We start from the raw sequence: 26,376 nt of genomic DNA, 5'->3' as shown, positions 1-26,376 counted from the left end.
ATAGATAAAAGAAGGTAGAGGATCACAGTGTGGGTAAACAGAGTTATGGAACAAGAAAGAGGAGAGGTCAGACTTGGCCAGTGTGTGCTGTTTGCGCGCACACACACACACACACACACACACCATGCTGTATGGACAAGGGTTTCTCTGAAGAGTTTAAATTCTATCAGGGGAATTAAATATGCCCAGTCTCTCATCATACAATAACCGTGTGTGTGTGTCCCAAACAGGACGTGGTAGTGGTCGGGGAGGAGAACTTCACCACACCCTGCTACATCCAGATGGATGAGGAGGCATGTCATCTACTGACAGAGACTCTGGGGACCTACTGCCTGGTGGGCCAGTCCGTCAGCAAGGCTGCCGCCAAGCGCCTCAAACTGGCCATCTTCGGCCCTGTGTCAAGCACCACACTGGAGTACCACATTAGAGTCTACTGTCTGGACGACACCCAGGATGCACTCAAGGTAAGGTGGGGGGGCAGCATTAAGATAGCCTCACTGACTCCTTGGGACTCCTAATATGGACACCGTACACAATGCACACCAATGAAGTCCTACTTTCTCCCGCGTACCTGTGCACCTCACTCGTTCACTCACACTAACTCACTCACTCACTCACACTAACTCACTCACTCACACTAACTCACTCACTCACACTAACTCACACTAACTCACTCACACTAACTCACTCACACTAACTCACTCACACTAACTCACTCACTCACACTAACTCACTCACTCACACTAACTCACACTAACTCACTCACACTAACTCACTCACACTAACTCACTCACACTAACTCACTCACACTAACTCACTCACACTAACTAACTCACACTAACTCACTCACACTAACTCACACTAACTCACACTAACTCACTCACACTAACTCACTCACACTAACTCACACTAACTCACACTAACTCACTCACACTAACTCACTCACACACTAAATCAAATCATATATATATATATATTTTTAAACATTTAAACAAGTACAAGTCTCACTCACACTAACTCACTCACTTTTTAAGCAATGCTCTTTCCCACAAATGTTTCAACATTTCAAGGGAGGATAGTTTGAAAACAAAATGTTAGGTTGGTGTTTCTAATGACATGGGAAAGGAACTTTAATTGGTCTTGCTTTCAAAGGGAATTTTGTAGTTGGTGTGTTGGAAGATGAGGCGACGGAGTCGATTGATATTCCTATACTGCGGTAGTTGTTGAAGGATGAGGAGGAGGTGGTGTCGATTGGTATACTTATACTGCAGTAGTTGTTGAAGGAGGAGAAGGCGGAGTCGATTGGTATTCTTATGTTGCAGTAGTTGTGGAAGGAGAAGGAGTCGATTGATATTCTTATACTATAGTAGTTGTTGAAGGAGGAGGAGGAGTCTATTGATATACTTACATTGCAGTCGTTGTTGAAGGAGGAGTAGGAGGCGGAGTCGATTGGTGTTCTTATACCTCAGTAGTTGTTGGAGGAGAAGGAGGAGTCGATTGATTTTCTCATACCTCAGTAGTTGTTGGAGGAGAAGGAGGAGTCGATTGATATTCTCATACCTCAGTAGTTGTTGGAGGAGAAGGAGGAGTCGATTGATATTCTCATACCTTGGTAGTTGTTGGAGGAGAAGGAGGAGTCGATTGATATTCTCATACCTCAGTAGTTGTTGGAGGAGAAGGAGGAGTCGATTGATATTCTTATACTGGAGTAGATGTTGATCGAGAAGGACGATGCGGAGTCAAATGAAATGTATTTATATAGCCCTTCTTACAACAGCTGATATCTCAAAGTGCTGTACAGAAACCCAGCCTAAAACCCCAAACAGCAAGCAATGCAGGTGTAGAAGCACGGTGGCTAGGAAAAACTCCCTAGAAAGGCCAAAACCTAGGAAGAAACCTTGAGAGGAACCAGGCTATAAGGGGTGGCCAATCCTCTTCTGGCTGTGCCGGGTGGAGATTATAACAGAACATGGCCAAGATGTTCAAATGTTCATAAATGACCAGCATGGTCAAATAATAATAATCACAGTAGTTGTCGCGGGTGCAGCAAGTCAGCACCTCAGGAGTAAATGTCAGTATCTCTACCATTCCTGCTGTATCTAGAGAGTTGAAAACAGCAGGTCTGGGACAGGTAGCATGTCCGGTGAACAGGTCAGGGTTCCATAGCCGCAGGCAGAACAGTTGAAACTGGAGCAGCAGCATGGCCAGGTGGAATGGGGACAGCAAGGAGTCATAATGCCAGGTCGTCCTGAGGCATGGTCCTAGGGCTCAGGTCCTCTGAGAGAGAGAAAGAAAGAGAGAATTAGAGAGAGCATACTTAAATTCACACAGGACACCGGATAAGACAGGAGAAGTACTCCAGATATAACAAACTGACCCTAGCCCCCCGACACAAACTACTGCAGCATAAATACTGGAGGCTGAGACAGGAGGGGTCAGGAGACACTGTGGCCCCATCTGATGATACACCCGGACAGTGCCAAACAGGAAGGATATAACCCCACCCACTAGAGGGATATCTTCCGCCACCAACTTACCATCCTGAGACAAGGCCGAGTACAGCCCACAAAGATCTCCGCCACGGCGCAACCCAGACAGGAAGATCACAACAGTTACTCAACCCACTCAAGTGACGCACCCCTAGTAGAGACGGCATGAAAGAGCACCAGTAAGCCAGTGACTCAGCCCCTGTAATAGGGTTAGAGGCAGAGAATCCCAGTGGAGAGAGGGGAACCGGCCAGGCAGAGACAGCAAGAGCGATTTGTTGCTCCAGTGCCTTTCCGTTCACCTTCACACTCCTGGGCCAGACAACAGTCAATCATAGGACCTACTGAAGAGATGAGTCTTCAGTAAAGACTTAAAGGTTGAGACCGAGTCAGCGTCTCTCACATGGGTAGGCAGACCGTTCCATAAAAATGGAGCTCTATAGGAGAAAGCCCTGGAGTCGATTGATATACTTACGTTACAGTCGTTGTTGAAATGCGGAGTCGATTGATATTATTTTGCTGCAGTAGTTGTGGAAGGAGAAGGAGGAGGCGGAGTCGATTGATATTCTTACATATCAGTAGTTGTGGAAGGAGGAGGAGTCGATTGAATAAACAGTAGTTGTGGAAGGAGGAGGAGGAGGCGGAGTCGATTGGTATTCTTATACTGTAGTAATTGTTGAAGGAGGAGGGAGAGGCGGAGTCAATTGATATTCCTATACTACAGTAGTTGTGGAAGGAGAAGGCGGAGTCAATTGATATTCCTATACTACAGTAGTTGTGGAAGGAGAAGGCGGAGTCGATTGATATTCCTATACTACAGTAGTTGTTGATCGAGGAGGCGGAGTCGATTGATATTCCTATACTACAGTAGTTGTTGATCGAGGAGGCGGAGTCGATTGATATTCCTATACTACAGTAGTTGTGGAAGGAGAAGGCGGAGTCGATTGATATTCCTATACTACAGTAGTTGTGGAAGGAGAAGGCGGAGTCGATTGATATTCCTATACTACAGTAGTTGTTGATCGAGGAGGCGGAGTCGATTGATATTCCTATACTACAGTAGTTGTGGAAGGAGAAGGCGGAGTCGATTGATATTCCTATACTACAGTAGTTGTGGAAGGAGAAGGCGGAGTCGATTGATATTCCTATACTACAGTAGTTGTGGAAGGAGAAGGCGGAGTCGATTGATATTCCTATACTACAGTAGTTGTTGATCGAGGAGGCGGAGTCGATTGATATTCCTATACTACAGTAGTTGTTGATCGAGGAGGCGGAGTCGATTGATATTCCTATACTACAGTAGTTGTTGATCGAGGAGGCGGAGTCGATTGATATTCCTATACTACAGTAGTTGTGGAAGGAGGAGGCGGAGTCGATTGATATTCCTATGCTACAGTAGTTGTGGAAGGAGGAGGCGGAGTCGATTGATATTCCTATACTACAGTAGTTGTGGAAGGAGGAGGCGGAGTCGATTGATATTCCTATACTACAGTAGTTGTGGAAGGAGAAGGCGGAGTCGATTGATATTCCTATACTACAGTAGTTGTGGAAGGAGGAGGCGGAGTCGATTGATATTCCTATACTACAGTAGTTGTGGAAGGAGGAGGCGGAGTCGATTGATATTCCTATACTACAGTAGTTGTGGAAGGAGAAGGCGGAGTCGATTGATATTCCTATACTACAGTAGTTGTGGAAGGAGGAGGCGGAGTCGATTGGTATTATTTTACTGCAGTTTGTTGAAGGAGAAGGAAGAGTTGATTTATATTCTTACATTGCAGTAGTTGTTGGAGGAGGATTCGATTGATATTCCTATACTGCAGTACTTGTTGAAGGAGAAAGAGAAGGAGGAGGCAGGGTCTATCGATTTTCTTATAATGCAGTATTTGTTGAAGGATGAGGAAGAGGCGGAGTCTTTTGGTATTATTATACTGCATTAGTTGTTGAAGGAGGAGGAAGAGAGGGGTCAATTGTTATTCCTATACTGCAGTACTTGTTGAAGGATGAGGAGGAGGCGGAGTCGATTGATATTCTTGTACTACAGTAGTTGTTGAAGGAGGAGGAGGTGTCGATTGGTATTCTTGTACTACAGTAGTTGTTGAAGGAGGAGGAGGTGTCGATTGGTATTCTTGTACTACAGTAGTTGTTGAAGAAGGACAAGGAGTCAATTGGTGTTCTGATACTGCAGTAGTTGTCGGAGGATGGGGTGACATTCTAATAATGATCTTGTACAGTATAGAACAGCAAGAAAGCAGTCGCTGTACAGTATTTGCAGTCTATTGTTGACATTTTAGTACCCTTCTTTTACACCAGACTAGTTAATATAGACAATGAATGCGTTTCAAATGACTCTCTATTTCCTATAATTTTATCCAGATCCCTATAGGCCCTAGTCAAAAGTAGTACACTATATTGGGAATAAGGTGCCATTTGGAACGGGCCCTATAAAATCTAAATGTAAACTTTTGTGAGAAAAGTAACTAGCACAAATACTGTATAACAGCCCCTAACCTCTGACCATTACAATAACAGCAGAGGTTACAATTATTATTATTATTATTATTTTATTTTTTTTATTTTTGGGGGGGGGGGGCTGCTATGATATTTATGCCTCTGCTTTCTCATTCAACATTATTCACTATTCGTTCAGGATTTTCCGTAATCATGGCAGCATCCACATTAATATAGAAGTGTGTATATATATAGATAGTGTATATATATAGATAGTGTATATATATAGATAGTGTATATATATAGATAGTGTATATATATAGATAGTGTATATATATAGAAGTGTTTAGAAACATACCGTTTTCTTATTTACAACAAAAGTGACTCCAAAATGACACCACGTTATTACAATAATTTCTATTGGGCACAAAATTATCTGAAACTCAACCAAAGCAAACAACAAATGCATCCAACAATTTTGTAGAGTCACAATCTTGATGTAGTCATTGGTGTTAGGAATATGGGACCTACCCTTTTTGTTACACGCGTACATTCTCTCTTTATTTGAAAACGAAACACCGGGGAAAAAACCATGAACACAAACCGACCGTAATGCTAGTCGTGCATAAAGCAACAAAACAAAGACAAGATCCCACAAAACCCAAAAGGAAACTGACAACTTATATCTGATTCCCAGTCAGAGACAACGATAGACAGCTGCCTCCGATTGGGAATCAAACACACCAACATAGAAACAGAAAACCTAGAATGCCCACCCTAATCACACCCTGACCTAACCAAATAGAGAAATGAAAAGGCTCTCTGAGGTCAGGGCGTGACACTTTTGACTTCTTTAATACACATATAAGTGATTTTATCCAAGTACTTTTGGTCTCTTAAAATGTGTAATCAGTGTCCGATAAGGATCAAAATACCCTCAACTTAAAGATGACAGTCTGCAATTTAACCTCATGGTCTTTGTATAATTTTAAATCCAAAGTGCTGAAGTACAGAGCCAAAACCACAAAAAATATCACTGGCCCAATACTTTTGTAGCTCACTGTACACTAATACAATGACTCTTCACCAGTCTGCTGGTTTGCACTGGCCTCATACAGCCGTAGGCTTATGCATCCAGTATTGTAATGGATACTACCATTGTGGTTAGCCTAAGTCAAAAGTTCAGTCAGTCAAAAGTCAATGTAAGTCAAGTTGTACATTGTGTTATTGTCTTTGTTGCTGTAGGAAGTCATTCATTGTGTTATTGTCTTTGTTGCTGTAGGAGGTATGTCATTGTGTTATTGTCTTTGTTGCTGTAGGAGGTATGTCATTGTGTTATTGTCTTTGCTGCTGTAGGAGGTACGTCATTGTGTTATTGTCTTTGTTGCTGTAGGAGGTACGTCATTGTGTTATTGTCTTTGTTGCTGTAGGAGGTACGTCATTGTGTTATTGTCTTTGTTGCTGTAGGAGGTACGTCATTGTGTTATTGTCTTTGTTGCTGTAGGAGGTACTTCATTGTGTTATTGTCTTTGTTGCTGTAGGAGGTACGTCATTGTGTTATTGTCTTTGTTGCTGTAGGAGGTACGTCATTGTGTTATTGTCTTTGTTGCTGTAGGAGGTACGTCATTGTGTTATTGTCTTTGTTGCTGTAGGAGGTACTTCATTGTGTTATTGTCTTTGCTGCTATAGGAGGTACTTCAGATGGAGACCCAGATGGGAGGGAAGCTGCTGGATGAACCAAAGACCCTGAACTTCAAGGACAGCACCCACAACCTGCGCCTCTCTGTCCACGATGTCCCCCACGGACAGTGGAAGAGCAAGCTGCTCGCCAAGTACCAGGTGAGCCCATGGTGAAACTTTAAAGTTGTCATAGAAGTTGTCGTACACCTTTATTGCTCTGCTCGACTGGTATGGCGATACAGTGATTGAAAATGACCATGTACTTGCAATATATAGTGAGTAAATGGTGTGTGTGTATGTGTAGGAGATCCCCTTCTACCAGGTGTGGAGTGGCTGCCAGCGAACACTTCACTGCACCTTCACCCTGGAGCGCTTCAGCTCCAGCACCACAGAGCTCAGCTGTAAGCTGTGTGTCCGCCAAGTAGAAGGGGAGGGGCAGATCTTTCAGCTCAGCAGCACTTTGTCTGAGGTGAGACTCAAACCTCACACCACATTTTACTGGATACACTGTACACACTGTACACACTGTACACTCTGTGTGTGTGACTCAAATGGCACCCTAATTCATATGTAGTGCACTATAAAGGTTGCCATTTGGGATGCACTCTCTGACTATAGCACTCTCTGACTATAGCACTCTCTGACTATAGCACTCTCTGACTATAGCACTCTGACTATAGCACTCTCTGACTATAGCACTCTCTGACTATAGCACTCTGACTATAGCACTCTCTGACTATAGCACTCTCTGACTATAGCACTCTCTGACTATAGCACTCTGACTATAGCACTCTCTGACTATAGCACTCTCTGACTATAGCACTCTGACTATAGCACTCTCTGACTATAGCACTCTCTGACTATAGCACTCTGACTATAGCACTCTCTGACTATAGCACACTCTGACCTTCTGAGGTAAAACCCAGCTCCAACTACACTCCTGACTTCTGAGGTAAAACCCAGCTCTTACAACACTCCGGACCTAGACCGGCTCTGACTACACACCAGACATAGACCGGCTCTGACTACACTCCAGACCTTGACCAGCTCTGACTACACTCCAAACCTAGACACTCCATACCTAGACCATCTCTGACTACACTCCAAACCTAGACACTCCATACCTAGACCATCTCTGACTACACCCCAGACCTAGGCCATCTCTGTCTACTCTCCAGACCTAGACACTCCAGACCTAGACCATCTCTGACTACACTCCAGACCTAGACACTCCAGACCTAAACCAACTCTGACTACACTCCAGACCTAGACACTCCAGACCTAAACCAGCTCTGACTACACTCCAGACCTAGACACTCCAGACCTAGACACTCCAGACCTAAGCCAGCTCTGACTACACTCCAGACCTAGACACTCCAGACCTAGACACTCCAGACCTAGACACTCCAGACCTAAACCAGCTCTGACTACACTCCAGACCTAGACACTCCAGACCTAAACCAGGTCTGACTACACTCCAGACCCAGACACTCCAGACCTAGACACTCCAGACCTAGACACTCCAGACCTAGACACTCCAGACCTAGACACTCCAGACCTAGACACTCCAGACCTAGACACTCCAGACCTAGACACTCCAGACCTAGACACTCCAGACCTAGACATTCCAGACCTAGACACTCCAGACCTAGACACTCCAGACCTAGACACTCCAGACCTAGACACTCCAGACCTAGACACTCCAGACCTAGACACTCCAGACCTAGACACTCCAGACCTAGACACTCCAGACCTAGACACTCCAGACCTAGACACTCCAGACCTAGACATTCCAGACTTAGACACTCCAGACCTAGACACTCCAGACCTAGACACTCCAGACCTAGACACTCCAGACCTAGACATTCCAGACCTAGACACTCCAGACCTAGACACTCCAGACCTAGACACTCCAGACCTAGACACTCCAGACCTAGACACTCCAGACCTAGACATTCCAGACCTAGTTCCAAATACTATTTGAAATAATTAGAATACTTGATTAAACGTTTGCTTTAGGCTGCCTGGAGTGCAGGATGAGACGAGTTTCCTCGTGTGCTTGCCACCCGGTTGGTTCCATTGTGCCAGGCAAGCTCAATCAAGCCCAGCTGAAGGATTTGTGAGATTTAAAACTGTATTTGAACCCAGCGGTTTGTATACCGCTAACTGGCTAATATTGTAATCTCAAATCAAATCAAATTGTATTGGTCACATACACGTGTTTAGCAGATATTATTATGGGGGGTAGCAATAAGTAATATCTAACAGTTTCACAACATGTACATATTACACACATCTAAGTAAAGGAATGGAATTAAGAATATATAAATATATGGACGAGCAATGTGAGAGCGGCATAGACTAAGATACAGTAGAATAGCATAGAATACAGGATATACATATGAGATGAGTAATGCAAGATGTGTAAACATTATTAAAGTGACTAGTGCTCCAAGTGGCCAGGGATTTCAAGTGTATGTCTATAGGCAGCAGCCTGTAAAGTGCTAGTGATGGCTATTTAACAGTCGGATGGCTTTGAGACGCTGTTTTTCAGTCTTTTTATTTTAGTTTTGTTTCACCTTTATTTAACCAGGTAGGCTAGTTGAGAACACCTTTATTTAACCAGGTAGGCTAGTTGAGAACACCTTTATTTAACCAGGTAGGCTAGTTGAGAACACCTTTATTTAACCAGGTAGGCTAGTTGAGAACACCTTTATTTAACCAGGTAGGCTAGTTGAGAACACCTTTATTTAACCAGGTAGGCTAGTTGAGAACACCTTTATTTAACCAGGTAGGCTAGTTGAGAACACCTTTATTTAACCAGGTAGGCTAGTTGAGAACACCTTTATTTAACCAGGTAGGCTAGTTGAGAACACCTTTATTTAACCAGGTAGGCTGGTTCTCAACAAGTTCTCATTTACAACTGTGACCTGGCCAAGATAAAGCAAAGCAGTGTGACACAAACAACAACACAGAGTTACACATGGAATAAACAAGCATACAATCAATAACACAATACAAAAAAATAAAGTCTATATACAGTGTGTGCAAATGTTATGAGGAGGTAGGCAATAAATAGGCCATAGTAGCGAATAATTACAATTTAACAGATTAACTCTGGAGTGATAAATGAGCAGATGATGATGTGCAAGTAGAGATACTGGTGTGCAAAAGAGCAGAAAAGTAAATAAAAACAATTTGGGAATGAGGTAGGTAGATTGGATGGGCTATTTACAGATGGACTATGTACAGCTGCAGCGATCGGTTAGCTGCTCAGATAGCTGATGTTTAAAGTTAGTGAGGGAAATATAAGTCTCCTGATTCAGCGTGTGCTACGCGTGGGTGTTGTTATCATGACCAATGAGCTGAGAAAAGGTGGAGCTTTACCTAGCATAGACTTATAGATGTCCTGGAGACAGTGGGTCTGGCAACGAATATGTAGCGAGGGCCACTTGGGTACATTTGTAAACTATGCTTAGTTTAACCCTAACCTTGCCCTGAACTGCTGCTCTTATGGGTCAGAATATAATGATGTAATTACGTGTCGAAGGTCTCCGATGGGGTATCTCCTCGTGGACCGAGTTACGACTTCTCCTCTAATGGCGACAACTCTGTTGTTACCGGGTGTAACTCTCTGATTGTCCACGCGATGTCAGTGTCCTTTCTCGTAGTGGTCGGTTTCCTCACCCTTGTTCTGAAAGGAGGTCTTCTGAGGACAGCCAGCCATGTAGCTCAGGGCTCCAGTGTAGGAATGAAAGCAGTGTAGACACGATTCCTTGGAGAGTGGTAACCAGGTGGTCCTGCTTGAATTCACCCTCTTAGACTCAGCTACTCATCGGTAGCATCGATTCACCCTCTTAGACTCAGCTACTCATCGGTAGCATAGATTCACCCTCTTAGACTCAGCTACTCATCGGTAGCATCGATTCACCCTCTTAGACTCAGCTACTCATCGGTAGCATCGATTCACCCTCTTAGACTCAGCTACTCATCGGTAGCATAGATTCACCCTCTTAGACTCAGCTACTCATCGGTAGCATAGATTCACCCTCTTAGACTCAGCTACTCATCGGTAGCATAGATTCACCCTCTTAGACTCAGCTACTCATCGGTAGCATAGATTCACCCTCTTAGACTCAGCTACTCATCGGTAGCATCGATTCACCCTCTTAAACTCAGCTACTCATCGGTAGCATAGATTCACCCTCTTAGACTCAGCTACTCATCGGTAGCATCGATTCACCCTCTTAGACTCAGCTACTCATCGGTAGCATAGATTCACCCTCTTAAACTCAGCTACTCATCGGTAGCATCGATTCACCCTCTTAAACTCAGCTACTCATCGGTAGCATCGATTCACCCTCTTAGACTCAGCTACTCATCGGTAGCATAGATTCACCCTCTTAGACTCAGCTACTCATCGGTAGCATAGATTCACCCTCTTAGACTCAGCTACTCATCGGTAGCATAGATTCACCCTCTTAGACTCAGCTACTCATCGGTAGCATAGATTCACCCTCTTAGACTCAGCTACTCATCGGTAGCATAGATTGTTAAAAGGTTCCTTTATCTTGTTGAACCTGGTGTTGCGTTTTGTTGTTGTTGTCTACTCAGACCTTGACTGCATCGCTTGGTCACCTAGTCATGATGTTCATTCTTAACTCACATGTTTTACACCCTCGGATCAGAAATGGACGTTCCCGCCTTCAGGGCAAGTTCTCTGGGCGGAACTAGTTACGAGGCAAAGTCTGGATTTTACTCAGATCCAATTTAGACAACTAACTTCACATTTCATCTTTACAAAAACATTCTCTTTGATCTGGACATTTTCCACACAATGTCCAGTATGTAAACATCAGGTAAATATTCAAGTTGCAATGTTTTTGTTATAAACGTTGTCATTTAACTTTTAATAACATAACAAAAACGACATTCATTTTCATATTCCATCTATCGTCATTACTACCATTTTGGCTGACTAAACATATTGTCCCACAGTCCCTTTATTGAATGTTACTGTTCTGAGGTAGGTTCTCCATAGCTCTCGATCTCTCCCCCTCTGCTGGGTGTGAGAGATGTCTCTTGTAGGAGTGTGGTCAATGGTAACCTGACCAGACCAGTGTTTTTGCTGAAGTTTACTATAGTATTCACCACTACAGTCATGTCCAACAACAACACTACAGTGAATACTAAATAGTGAAAAACAATGTTTTTAATGTCACATACAAAGGGTGCAGTGAAATGTGTTGTTTTACAGGGTATATTGTTCAGCCATAGTTGAACACATTTAAATGCCTTTCACAAGGACACATCAACAGAGTTTTAACCTTTTCGGCTCTGGAATTCAAACCAGCGACCTTTCGATGCCAGGCCCAATGCTCTAACCTCTAGGCTACCTGCCGCCCTACAGTCATGTCCACAAAAATACTACAGTAAATACTATAGTATATCAATATAGTAATACTACATTATTTCAACCATAGTATACTATAGTATTTTTTTCATATGCTTTGTCAGTCTAAATTCTAGCATATAAGCAGACACCACCTGTAGAGAGACGAGAGTTGATATGTTGATGAGGGTATATTCATCAACACACTTAATATCTATGTTGAGGGCCCGTTAGTGTGACTATGAGGGGTTGGTTGTACAGTGCCGTGAAAAAGCATTTGCCTCCTTCCAAATTTTTGCATATTTTTTATATTTAATGTTATCAAATCTTCAACAAAACCTATTATTAGGTAAAGGGAACCTGAGTTTACAAATAACTAAAACAAATTATACTTATTAGATTTTTTTAATGAACAGTTTAATCTGCTGTTTGACCCTGTCTGCTGTTTGACCCTGTCTGCTGTTTGACCCTGTCTGCTGTTTGACCCTGTCTGCTGTTTGACCCTGTCTGCTGTTTGACCCTGTCTGCTGTTTGACCCTGTCTGCTGTTTGACCCTGTCTGCTGTTTGACCCTGTCTGCTGTTTGACCCTGTCTGCTGTTTGACCCTGTCTGCTGTTTGACCCTGTCTGCTGTTTGACCCTGTCTGCTGTTTGACCCTGTCTGCTGTTTGACCCTGTCTGCTGTTTGACCCTGTCTGCTGTTTGACCCTGTCTGCTGTTTGACCCTGTCTGCTGTTTGACCCTGTCTGCTGTTTGACCCTGTCTGCTGTTTGACCCTGTCTGCTCTTGACCCTGTCTGCTGTTTGACCCTGTCTGCTGTTTGACCCTGTCTGCTGTTTGACCCTGTCTGCTGTTTGACCCTGTCTGCTGTTTGACCCTGTCTGCTGTTTGACCCTGTCTGCTGTTTGACCCTGTCTGCTGTTTGACCCTGTCTGCTGTTTGACCCTGTCTGCTGTTTGACCCTGTCTGCTGTTTGACCCTGTCTGCTGTTTGACCCTGTCTGCTGTTTGACCCTGTCTGCTGTTTGACCCTGTCTGCTCTTGACCCTGTCTGCTGTTTGACCCTGTCTGCTGTTTGACCCTGTCTGCTGTTTGACCCTGTCTGCTGTTTGACCCTGTCTGCTGTTTGACCCTGTCTGCTGTTTGACCCTGTCTGCTGTTTGACCCTGTCTGCTGTTTGACCCTGTCTGCTCTTGACCCCATCTGCTGTTAACTTCCCTTTTGTCGTACTTGTCCTGGTGTCTGCCTGTTTTTCTGTCGCTGTGTAAAAGCCCTCCAGGCCGGGTATCAAACAAAGCTATTTTGATCAATCTGCTTGTCTTTCAGACAGCGTAAGAAGTGCTGTTTCACTAAAAGGGCTAAGTAGACTTGTAATACAAATCATTTGTGTCAACAGAGTTTATTTTCCATTTCATATCAATGATCCCTTTTTCTTTTTTAGTAGAATGGCTGTTTTGGCAGTTAGAGGAAAGAGCAGAGGGTTGTCTTTCTTTGTTATTGGAATACATCAGGAACAGCATTTATAATCAGGCAGAGTGGCCGACTGGGATGAAAACAGGAATTATGGGACAATTCCTCCCAGAAAGACATGCAATGTTGTTTGTGCGTGCGTGCGTGCTTGCTTGTGTACTTGTAAGTGTGTGGGAGAGAGAGAGAACAACAGCCAGATGCAGTATAGAGAGGCTTCAGTGGAGAACAGGCACCATTTTTGGACAGGAACTGATGTAGGAGGAGGAGGAGGAGGAGGAGACACCCTAGCATGTTCACAAGGGTAGTTATTTAACATATGTATTATTCCCTGTGTAACAGTATAACTTTAGAACGTCCCCTCGCCTATACCCGGGCGCGAACCAAGGACCCTCTGCACACATCAACAACAGTTGAAGCATCGTTACCCATCGCTCCACAAAAGCCGCGGCCCTTGCAGAGCAAGAGGAACCACTACTTCAAGGTCTCAGAGCAAGTGACGTCACCGATTGAAACGCTATTTAGCTCGAACCACTAGCTAGCCGTTTCACATCCGTTACACCTGCTTTGAAATGCTGTGGTGCTTTTCTATTCCCCTGCTGTTTGAGTAGAGTATCAGCCAGCACACTCACACACACACATCCATACACACTCACACACACATCCATACACACTCACACACACATCCATACACACTCACACACACATCCATACACACTCACACACACATCCATACACACTCACACACACATCCATACACACTCACTCACACACACATCCATACACACTCACACACACACACATCCATACACACTCACACACACATCCATACACGCTCACACACACATCCATACATGCTCACACACACATCCATACACACTCACACACACATCCATACACACTCACACACACATCCATACACACTCACACACACATCCATACACGCTCACACACACATCCATACACACTCACACACACATCCATACACACTCACACACACATCCATACACACTCACACACACATCCATACACACTCACACACACATCCATACACACTCACACACACATCCATACACACTCACACACACATCCATACACACTCACACACACACATCCATACACACTCACACACACATCCATACACACTCACACACACATCCATACACGCTCACACACACATCCATACATGCTCACACACACATCCATACACACTCACACACACATCCATACACACTCACACACACATCCATACACACTCACACACACATCCATACACGCTCACACACACATCCATACACACTCACACACACATCCATACACACTCACACACACATCCATACACACTCACACACACATCCATACACACTCACACACACATCCATACACACTCACACACACATCCATACACACTCACACACACATCCATACACACTCACACACACACATCCATACACACTCACACACACATCCATACACACTCACACACACATCCATACACACTCACACACACATCCATACACACTCACACACACATCCATACACACTCACACACACACCCATACACACTCACACACACATCCATACACACTCACACACACATCCATACACACTCACACACACATCCATACACACTCACACACACATCCATACACACTCACACACACACCCATACACACTCACACACACATCCATACACACTCACACACACATCCATACACACTCACACACACATCCATACACACTCACACACACATCCATACACACTCACACACACATCCATACACACTCACACACACATCCATACACACTCACACACACATCCATACACATTCACACACACATCCATACACACTCACACACACATCCATACACACTCACACACACATCCATACACACTCACACACACATCCATACACACTCACACACACACACATCCATACACACTCACACACACATCCATACACACTCACTCACACACACATCCATACACACTCACACACACACACATCCATACACACTCACACACACATCCATACACGCTCACACACACATCCATACATGCTCACACACACATCATACACACTCACACACACATCATACACACTCACTCACACACACATCCATACACACTCACACACACATCCATACACACTCACACACACATCCATACACACTCACTCACACACACATCCATACACACTCACACACACACACATCCATACACACTCACACACACATCCATACACGCTCACACACACATCCATACATGCTCACACACACATCCATACACGCTCACACACACATCCATACACACTCACACACACATCCATACACACTCACACACACATCCATACACACTCACACACACATCCATACACACTCACACACACATCCATACACACTCACACACACATCCATACACACTCACACACACATCCATACACACTCACACACACATCCATACACACTCACACACACATCATACACACTCACTCACACACACATCCATACACACTCACACACACATCCATACACACTCACACACACATCCATACACACTCACTCACACACACTCACACACACACATCCATACACACTCACACACACATCCATACACGCTCACACACACATCCATACATGCTCACACACACATCCATACACACTCACACACACATCCATACACACTCACACACACATCCATACATGCTCACACACACATCCATACACACTCACACACACATCCATACACACTCACACACACATCCATACACACTCACACACACATCCATACACGCTCACACACACATCCATACACACTCACACACACATCCATACACGCTCACACACACATCCATACACGCTCACACACACATCCATACACGCTCACACACACATCCATACACACTCACACACACACACATCCATACACACTCACACACACATCCATACACGCTCACACACACATCCATACACGCTCACACACACATCCATACACGCTCACACACACATCCATACACGCTCACACACACATCCATACACGCTCACACACACATCCATACACACTCACACACACATCCATACACGCTCACACACACATCCATACACGCTCACACACACATCCATACACGCTCACACACACATCCATACACGCTCACACACACATCCATACACGCTCACACACACATCCATACACACTCACACACACATCCATACACACTCACACACACATCCATACACACTCACACACACATCCATACACACTCACACACACATCCATACACACTCACAAACACATCCATACACACTCACACACACATCCATACACACTCACACACACATCCATACACACTCACACACACATCCATACACACTCACACACACATCCATACACACTCACACACACATCCATACACACTCACACACACATCCATACACACTCACACACACATCCATACACACTCACACACACATCCATACACACTCACACACACATCCATACACACTCACACACACATCCACACACACTCACACACACACACAAACAAACACACACATACATTCATGTTTCATACACATCACAACTGCTGCTACCAGATTTACTATTGCTAATATTGCACAGTTTAAGGACTTGCCCCCCCCCCCCTTTCTCATGTCTAAATATTGGACAATAAATTGTGCCTTCCTGTATTAAATGCTAAAATGTTTATTATATTCTTACTGCCATGTCTTTTGTATCATTAGAGGTTGAAGCTGAGAAGCTGCCGTAGCCCTATTGCATTTGTTCCCGTTCATTATTCTTTTTATTATGTTCCTTTTTCTGCCATTTCGGTGAAAATATTCCCATTTCCACGAGATGAAAAGACCCAGGACTATGTGAATATAGCAACTTCGTAAGGGCCCAAGGGGCACACCCTCTAATGCAATACCATGCCAATTGGCCACATGGTTGGTGGTATAACAAGTGATTGAAAATGCTAACTTTGTAAGGTCAGACACGCATCCCGTGTGATCTAGAGTAATGACATTCAGTCCGTAGGTACCGAATGACCAATATTTGCAAAACTTGATATATGGCATCTATGGACCAAGGTCTGTAAATGCACTATTCTCCAGACTTGTACGTCAAACACCATGGCCATAACTGACCAATAAACATTCACGTGGGTGTGGTGGGTGTGGTCTGTCACATATATGCATATAAATCAGTCACGGATAAACAGTGTCAAGGCTTAACATATGCAAGCACATTCATATCAACCACACAGTGGCGATATAACAGGCACATTTTTTATATACCTCTATCTTCATCTGTCTGACTCTGAGTGATGGAATTTGGCACACATGCTCAAGGATATAGCTAACCTGTAAAATATGGTTGAGGTTGGCCACAATGTGGCGCTGTTGGGCAGAAAAAAAACATTAATATGTGAACGAACACCTGCTCTTCGAACATCTCAGTCCAAAATAATGGCCATTAATATGGAGTTATAACAGCCTCCACTCTTCTGGGAAAGCTTTCCACTAGATGTTGAAGCATTGCTGCGGGGACTTGATTCCATTCAGCCACGAACATTAGTGAGGTCGGGAACTGATGTGGGGCGATTGCGAGCCGACGTTCCAATTAATTCCAAACGTGTTCGATGGGGTTGAGGTCAGGGCTCTGTGCAGGCCAGTCAAGTTCTTCCACACAAACCATTATGTATGGACCTCGCTTTGTGCACTGGGGCATTGACTTGTTGAACCAGGAAAGGGCCTTCCCCAAACGGTTGCCACAAAGTTGGAAGTACAGAATCGCCTAGAATGTCATTGTAGGCTGTAGCGTTAAGATTTCCCTTCACTGGAACTAAGGGGCCTAGCCAAACCATAAAAAACTGCCCCAGACCATTATTCCTCCACCACCAAACTTTACAGTCGGCACCATGTATTCGGGCAGGTAGCGTTCTTCTGGCATCCGACAAACCCAGATTCGTCCATTGGAATGCCAGACGGTAAAGCGTGATTCATCACTCTGGAGAACGCATTTCCACTTCTCCAGAGTCCAATGGCGGTGATCTTTACACCGCTCCTTAGCGTTGCACATGGTGATCTTAGGCTTGTGTGTGGCTGCTCGGGCCATGGAAACCCATTTCAAGAAGCTCCCGACAAATTATTGTGCTGATGCTGCTTCCAGACACTGTTTGGAACTCTGTAGAAAGTGAAGCAACCGGGGACAGACGATTTTTACGCGCTACACGCTTTAGCACTCGGCGGGCTCGTTCTGCGTTCTACCGTTGTTGCTCCTAGACGTTTCCTCTTCACAATAACAGCACTTCCAGTTTTTGCAGGTGCAGAAATTTGACGAACTGGCTTGTTTGAAGGGTGGCATCCTATGACGGTGCCATGTTGAAAGTCACGGAGTTCTTCAGTAAGGCCATTATATTGCCAATGTTTGTCTATGGAGATTGCATCGCTGTGTGCACGTTTCTTTATACCCGTCAGCAATGGGTGTGGCTGAAATTGCCAAATCCACTAATTTGAACTAATTTTAGGGGTGTTCACATACTTTTGTATATATAGTGTACCAAATCTGGTTCAGCAGTTCTGGAGAAGACTTTTAACGTAGTCAACGTCATTGAAAAATGGTCCAAAATACATCACAAGCAAATAATATTGCATGATCGGTTTGATTTTGAGTTCTGATATTTGGCAAGCTTAGTAAGAAGTACTGTAATTCATCCTAGGGCATTGTCACCAATTTGTCCTGATGGTTTCACAGTTGGCACACAGCTGAACCCCAGCAACACTGCTTGCAGCTTTCATTTCTTATTGTTGTTGCATTTTATTTATTTATTTATTTTTAATTTCACCTTTATTTAATTGTCGAGTTGAAACCTGCAAGTAAGCATTTCATTGGATGATATATACCATGTGTGTCACGTTCTGACCTTAGTTCCTTTTTTATGTCTTTGTGTTAGGTTGGTCAGGGTGTGAGTTGGGGTGGGTAGTCTATGTTCTTTTTTCTAGGTTGCTATATTTCTATGTGTTTGGCCTAGTATGGTTCTCAATCAGAGGCAGGTGTCGTTCGTTGTCTCCGATTGAGAATCATACTTAGTCAGCCTGTTTTCCCCATTTTGGTTGTGGGTTTTTAATTTCTGTTTAGTGTCTGTTCACCTGGCAGAACTGTTTAGTGTCTGTTCACCTGGCAGAACTGTTTAGTGTCTGTTCACCTGGCAGAACTGTTTAGTGTCTGTTCACCTGGCAGAACTGTTTAGTGTCTGTTCACCTGGCAGAACTGTTTCGTTTTCTCTTCCTTATTATTTTGTGTAGTGTTCAGTTTGTTCAATTAAAACATGATGAACATTTACCACGCTGCATTTTGGTCCTCCTCTCCTTCCACCAATGAGAAGTGTTACAATGGGGTCCATTGTGGCTCAGTTGGTAGTGCATGGTGCTTGCAACGCCAGGGTTGTAGGTTTGATTCCCGCTGGGCGACTACTAAAGGAAAATGTCTGCACTCACTACTGTAAGTCCCTCTGGATAAGAGAGTCTGCTAAAGTAATGTTGTTTTGTTCTTCTATCCTCATGGGGACCTAAAATGTATTTCCATTCAGAATCCTATTTTCCCTTAACCTAACCTTAACACATAACCCTAAACCTAACTGCTAACCCTAAAGATAACCAGTAAACCCTAATTGCAACACTAAACCTAACCCCTAAGCTTAAAATAACCTTTGTCTTCATGAGGACATGTTGTTTAACTATCCTTGTGAGGACTTTGAGGGATATTAGGTCCCCAAAAGCATAGAAGAAGCATGTCATCACACAGCTAACCCTCTTTGTTTGTCGATCTGTCTGTTCTCCATCTCAGGATACCCAGAACATCGACACGTCTCTCATGGACCCGGCTAGCAACATCACCACCCTGGTGGGGCTCAATGCCTTCCGTATCCCTCTCTCCATCAGACAGAAGCTCTGTGGCAGCCTTGACGCGCCCCAGACCAGAGGATCCAATGACTGGAGGATGCTCGCCCACAAACTCAACCTGGACAGGTCAGAGGGAACACCCCAGCACATACAGCGCCTTCAGGAAGTATTCACACCCGTGACTTATTCCACATTTTGTTGTGTTGCAGCCTGAATTTAAAATGGAATAAACTGAGATGTTGTCACTGGCCTACTTTACCCCATATTGTCAACGTGGAATGATGTTCTTACATTTTTTTACAAATTCATTATTAATTTAAAACTGAAATGTCTTGAGTCAATAAGTATTCAACCCCTTTGTTATGGCAAACCTAAATAAGTTCAGGAGTAAAAATGTGCTTAACAAGTCACATAAGTTGCATGGACTCACTGTGTGCAGTAATAGTGTTTAACATCATCTATGTACCCCACTCATACACTTATCTGTAAGGTCCCTCAGTCTAGCAGTGAATTTCAAACACAGATTCAACCACAAACGGGGTTGAAAGCCTCGCAAAGAACGGCACCTATTGGTAGATGGGTAACAATAAAGAAAGCAGACATTGAATATCCCTTTGAGCAGGGTGAAGTTATTAATTACACTTTGGATGGTGTATCAATACACTCAGTGACTACAAAGATACAGGAGAATACAATGTTGTTGATCCATCATCAGTTGTTACTCCACAATATTAACCTAATTGAGAGTGAAAAGAAGGAAGCCTGGATAGAATAAAAATATTCCAAAACATGCATCCTGTTTACATTAAGGCACTAAAGTAAAATTGCAAAGAAATTAACTTTATGTCCTGAATACAAAGTGTTATGTTTGGATCAAAGCCAACACAACACATCACGTGAGTACCAGTCATCATATTTTCAAGTATGGTGGTGGCTGCATCATGTTATGGGTATGCTTGTTATTGGCAATGAATAGTTTTTTTTTTAGGATGAAAGGAAACGGAATAGAGCTAAGCACAGGCAAAATCCTAGAGGGAAACCTGGTTCAATCTGCTTTCCAACAGATACTGGGAGACAAATTCACCTTTCATCAAGACAATAGCCAAATATACACCGGAGTTGTTTACCAAGACAACATTGAATGTTCCTGAGTGGCGTAGTTAGAGTTTTGACTTAAATCGGCTTGAAAATCTTTGGCACAACTTGAAAATGTCTGTTCAAAAAATGATTAACAACTAGACAAAGCTTGAAGAATTAAAAACATTATGATGTGCAAATATTGTACAATCTAGGTGTGCAACGATCTTAATAAAGACAACGACTCACAGCTGTAATTGCAGGTGATTCTAACATGTATTGACTCAGGGGTGTGGATACTTATGTAAATGATATATTTCTGGATTTCATTTTCAATACATTTCAATTCAGGCTGTACAACAACAAAATGTGGAATATGTCAAGGGGTATGAATACTTTCTGAAGGCACTGTACATACACACAGCTTCCCATCCCCCAATCCTAACCGTAACCTTTATTGGGGGAAATGCAAAACTGACCCAAGATCAGTGTATAGGGGCAACCTCACCCTACACCCTTGCACACCACCTTATAAATACACAATGTCACATCCTTACCACCTACATCACCCATAATTGTGGTGACCCTTTCCTATGTAGGCAAGCTATGACTGTCCTCGAGTGGGTTCATCCGATAAGAGGCAGTGGTTAGCAAGACATCAGACATAGACCCATGTTTATCACCAAGATACATTTTTAGATTAAGACAGCTGACACACAAGTGGATGGAGAGAGTGCGACAAGCGAGCAACAGAAGATGAGGAAGGGAAGGGAGAGCAGGCAGAAGCGGGGTCCTAAAGGCAAGCCTCTCCCCCCTCCTCTCTGACTGTGCACTGGGGGGGAAGGCAGAGGCTGCTTAAGTTTGTTCACATTTAAGCAACCTCCTCCTCATCCTTAAGTTAGTTCACATCTAAGCAGGAGCATCCTCATCCTTAAGTTAGTTAACGTCTAAGCAGGAGCAGCCTCATCCTTAAGTTAGTTAATGTCTAAGCAGGAGCAGCCTCATCCTTAAGTTAGTTCACATCTAAGCAGGAGCAGCCTCATCAAGTTAGTCACGTCTAAGCAGGAGCAGCCTCATCCTTAAGTTAGTTAACGTCTAAGCAGGAGCAGCCTCATCAAGTTAGTCACGTCTAAGCAGGAGCAGCCTCATCAAGTTAGTCACGTCTAAGCAGGAGCAGCCTCATCAAGTTAGTCACGTCTAAGCAGGAGCAGCCTCATCCTGAATTTAGTTCACGTCTAAGCATCCTCCTCATCCTTAATTTAGTTCACATTTAAGCAGGAGCAGCCTCATCCTGAAGTTAGTTAACGTCTTAGCAGGAACATCCTCATCCTTAAGTTATTTAACGTCTAAGCAGGAGCATCCTCATCCTTAAATTAGTTAACGTCTAAGCAGGAGCATCCTCATCCTTAAGTTAGTTAACGTCTAAGCAGGAACATCTTCATCCTTAAGCAGAGGGGTGGAGAGAGACCTGCTCTAAAGATGGCTGCATTATGGTGTTGGACATGAACGCGAACCCTGTTTTTTTACCACAAAGGTGTCTCTTGTTGTCTCTCAGGTATCTGAACTATTTTGCCACCAAGTCCAGTCCCACAGGGGTGATCTTGGACCTGTGGGAGGCCCAACACTTCCCAGACGGGAACCTCAACAGACTGGCCGCCGTGCTGGAGGAGATGGGTCGCCACGACAGCCTGGTCCCGTGACGACGGAGCACTGACACCCGAGGACCGGACCAGGGGCCATCTGAGTGTGTCTGAGTCACGGACACCGACGGACACAAACAGACCAACGCACAGACAGACAATGTCTTGACTGTCACCCATGGCAATGGGCAGGACAAAAAAAACACGTGTGGGTGGGAGAAATTAGTGAGCAAAAAGACCTTGTTGTTGATGTGTGATCCGAGTCGTTCTCTTTGCTGTGATTATTTTGTATTGGGGGACAACAGAAAGAAAACAAATCCTGGAGATCCCATTGTTATCCTTGGCTGTGCGTTCCTTGGTACAGTCTGCTTTTCTTTATACAGTTTCCTAGGAAACGGTCTATTCTGCTGTCCATATATGTGGATGATTTCCTACTTCAGACTTTACTAACGTATGTAGGCTACTCAGTGACTGTCGCTCAGTCAGAATAGGGAGACAGACAGGAAGCGAAAAGGGACAAGAATTGAAGTGGAGTCCTTGGAATAATGTAGTTATGCGATATGGAGAACCGAATGCAGTCCATTTTATCCGCACCACCAATACTACCCATACATTGGTTCTGTTGATTACATTTAGCTTGTGTTGATTTCCCTAAATATGTTTAATCATGATTTTATTTTCAGGATTCAAGGTGTGGTGAAGAAACTCTTGTCTTGCTACCCTTTTGTCTAATTTGTTTCGTTGTGGTTTTGTTGATCTCTAGCGCCATCCTGTGGCCTTTGGAAAAATAACAACATCTATCTTATAATCGTGTCTGAACCGTGTAAATACATGAATAACAAGTACATTCTAATGGCATTATACTATTGCTTTATTGTTAATCATTATTCATTTGTATTGTGATTTATTTTCAGTTAGAGCTGTGAACTGTAGGGAGGGGGCTAGCTAACACATTAGCTTCGTTGTTCGAAATTGCCTATTTTGCAGAACAACTGTGCATTTGAGCACTGGCCGCTTTTGTTGGGGATAAATGTGCAGAGAATTATTGAGGTCAAGCATATCTGGGTCTTACTGATAGAGAATAAAGTGGGTGTGGGTGGGGACTGGAGTACGGTGAAGTTACCCCTAGACACTGATCTTGGGTCAGTTTTGCATTTCCCCGACTAATGGTTAAGGTTATGATTGGAGGAGTCAAAGCTGTACCCAGGGGGAACGTCACCCTGGAGCGGGTGGGACTGCCTGTTTCTGCTCTTGAGTTACACCATATCAAACTGATCTGAGACCAGAGCGGAGAGGCCAATACGGTAATATGGAGAAAAGATGCAATGAATTGTGGACATAAAAGCCTCAGTTGCATTAAGTTGGACTGCCTTATTTTCCCAACTTATACAGGTACATAGTTGAATATGGCAATGGCTATTTGTCTTAACTATGTTCTACATTCTGTCCTTCATTATCTCCCTTGATGTCATTCAAAAGAGGAGTTTGATTTTGGTGTCAAAGAAAATAAAAATCTTTACCATAGAATAACTAGTTTGGCATGACAATGAGTTGATTTGATAGCATACAGAGATCTGGGGACCAGGCTATAGAATAAAATACATGCAATGACTACATACAACATTCAATATCAATATAGGTGTTAGATAATAGGTCTGTCCCACATCGTATTACGATACTTACAGTATGCATTTCTTCGCTGTCATAATGCGGGGCTCAAAACAACTCTTTAGGATGGAAGACAAAGCTGCACATTGAGCTGTTTGTGTAGATGTGGAAAACCTGCTCAGCTAATAGCGTAGACAACGTTTCAGGAAGGTCAAATAGAAGCCAATAACAAACTGAACCGTGAATACGTGGACTACAGGGACGCAGAGGATCATAGTTTGAAAAGCGCTCACACTTGCAGCCTGTTTGAAAATGTCCACATTGCCACATATGGCCACATGTTCCACAACGCATTAACAGGGTGAATGAATTAAAAAGGGATATTTTTTCATGAAGAAAGAAAAGAGTGCATGTTGACCAACAAAGTGAAATATACAACACAGGGATGTTAATGTGACAGCCTGCGTTAGAAGATATCAAAGTATGTAAATGTTTTATGATGTACAGAATACCACTGTCAAATACATTTTTGGCTGTTTCAGTACAGTATATAAAAAGAGCAGTACAGTTAGATACTAGTTTGTATGTTTACCAGTTTGGTTTATTTAGTTTTTGGTAAAAAGCTGTGTCTACTATGCAAACTTGGCATCTTTTACAAAGAAATGATATTAATAGAGCTGTGCTAGTAAGTGCATTTTATTTTATTATCTGAATAAAAATGATTAATGATATAATTTGTGTTAGTGTAGTGAGGTTGTCGTCCACTCTAGTTTGGCTTCATGACCCCGCCGCTGACTCTCCCAAAATGCTTGCATCTCCTCAGTTTCTGTACAAAGTGTAAGAAAGAATTTTTAAGACTGTTAATAAATTATATTTATAAGCAACGCTGAAAATGAGTACTGATGTGGTCTTATGTTAATGCATGAGCTAGTCTAGCTCTGGTCCAGAGCGTTAGTGTACGTTCCTCCACTACTCATATTATTAGTGGAGGAATGTGCCCTGGACCTAACGCCATGGACCAGAGCTAGAGGCAGTCCTACATTAGGCCAAACACGTCATTGAAGTAAGCCAAATTGCCCGGTGTTCAGTAACATATTACAATGCGAATATGAACTCTGCACACGTCTCGCTTTTAACTTGAATATGCATCAGAAAATCAGCCACAACAGTAGTTAAGGCATCAGGAGTTTGGAACTGTTTCATTGGGGGACGGTGAAGCCTAGCACATTGGTTAGTCTCTGTCTCATCAACATATCTCTTTACAGGCCTAATAAGGCTAAGGCACAGACCTAATAAGGCACAGGCCTAATAAGGCTAAGGCACAGGCCTAATAAGGCACAGAGCACTGAGGAAAAGCAGGGCAGGCACTCATTCTGTGCACAATTCAACCACAACAACCTGTTCTCCATGTCTAACTCTACTACACTGACAGTACCTCAGATGTACCTTTGAATAATAGAGGGGGTATTGTAGATTACCGACAAAATGTCTGCCCCCTTCTTCCTCCTCTTGTAAACTGAGGAGAGACAGTGGAGAGAGAGAGAGAGAGACAGTGTAGCGAGAGAGAGAGAGAGATAACGGTAGAGTGAGAACGATCCTCAGTGATGCCTTCACATTTCTTTAGGAGGTTTTGTAAGGTTGGACAAAGTACCCCGCTAGCAATGGAGGAATCGGCCC

At 43.6% G+C, this 26,376-nt stretch overlaps 1 protein-coding gene across 2 annotated transcripts in view; it reads left to right on the top strand.

Moving 5' to 3' along the window:
* Positions 1-25,595, top strand: part of unc5ca (unc-5 netrin receptor Ca) — a 326,512-nt gene extending 300,917 nt beyond the window's left edge. For both annotated transcript variants that reach the window (XM_031817173.1, XM_031817172.1), the window contains 5 exons: positions 231-464; positions 6,624-6,773; positions 6,919-7,083; positions 20,319-20,500; positions 23,007-25,595. In XM_031817173.1, the coding sequence (XP_031673033.1) occupies positions 231-464; positions 6,624-6,773; positions 6,919-7,083; positions 20,319-20,500; positions 23,007-23,151 (876 nt within the window). In that variant the 3' untranslated portion in view covers positions 23,152-25,595. The remainder of the gene's footprint in view (positions 1-230; positions 465-6,623; positions 6,774-6,918; positions 7,084-20,318; positions 20,501-23,006) is intronic.
* The last annotated feature ends 781 nt before the right edge of the window (positions 25,596-26,376 follow it).

This window comes from Oncorhynchus kisutch, linkage group LG3 (genome assembly GCF_002021735.2).
Source record: "Oncorhynchus kisutch isolate 150728-3 linkage group LG3, Okis_V2, whole genome shotgun sequence".
Classification (NCBI taxonomy): Eukaryota; Metazoa; Chordata; class Actinopteri; order Salmoniformes; family Salmonidae; genus Oncorhynchus; species Oncorhynchus kisutch.
This window is presented reverse-complemented; position numbering and strand designations above follow the sequence as displayed.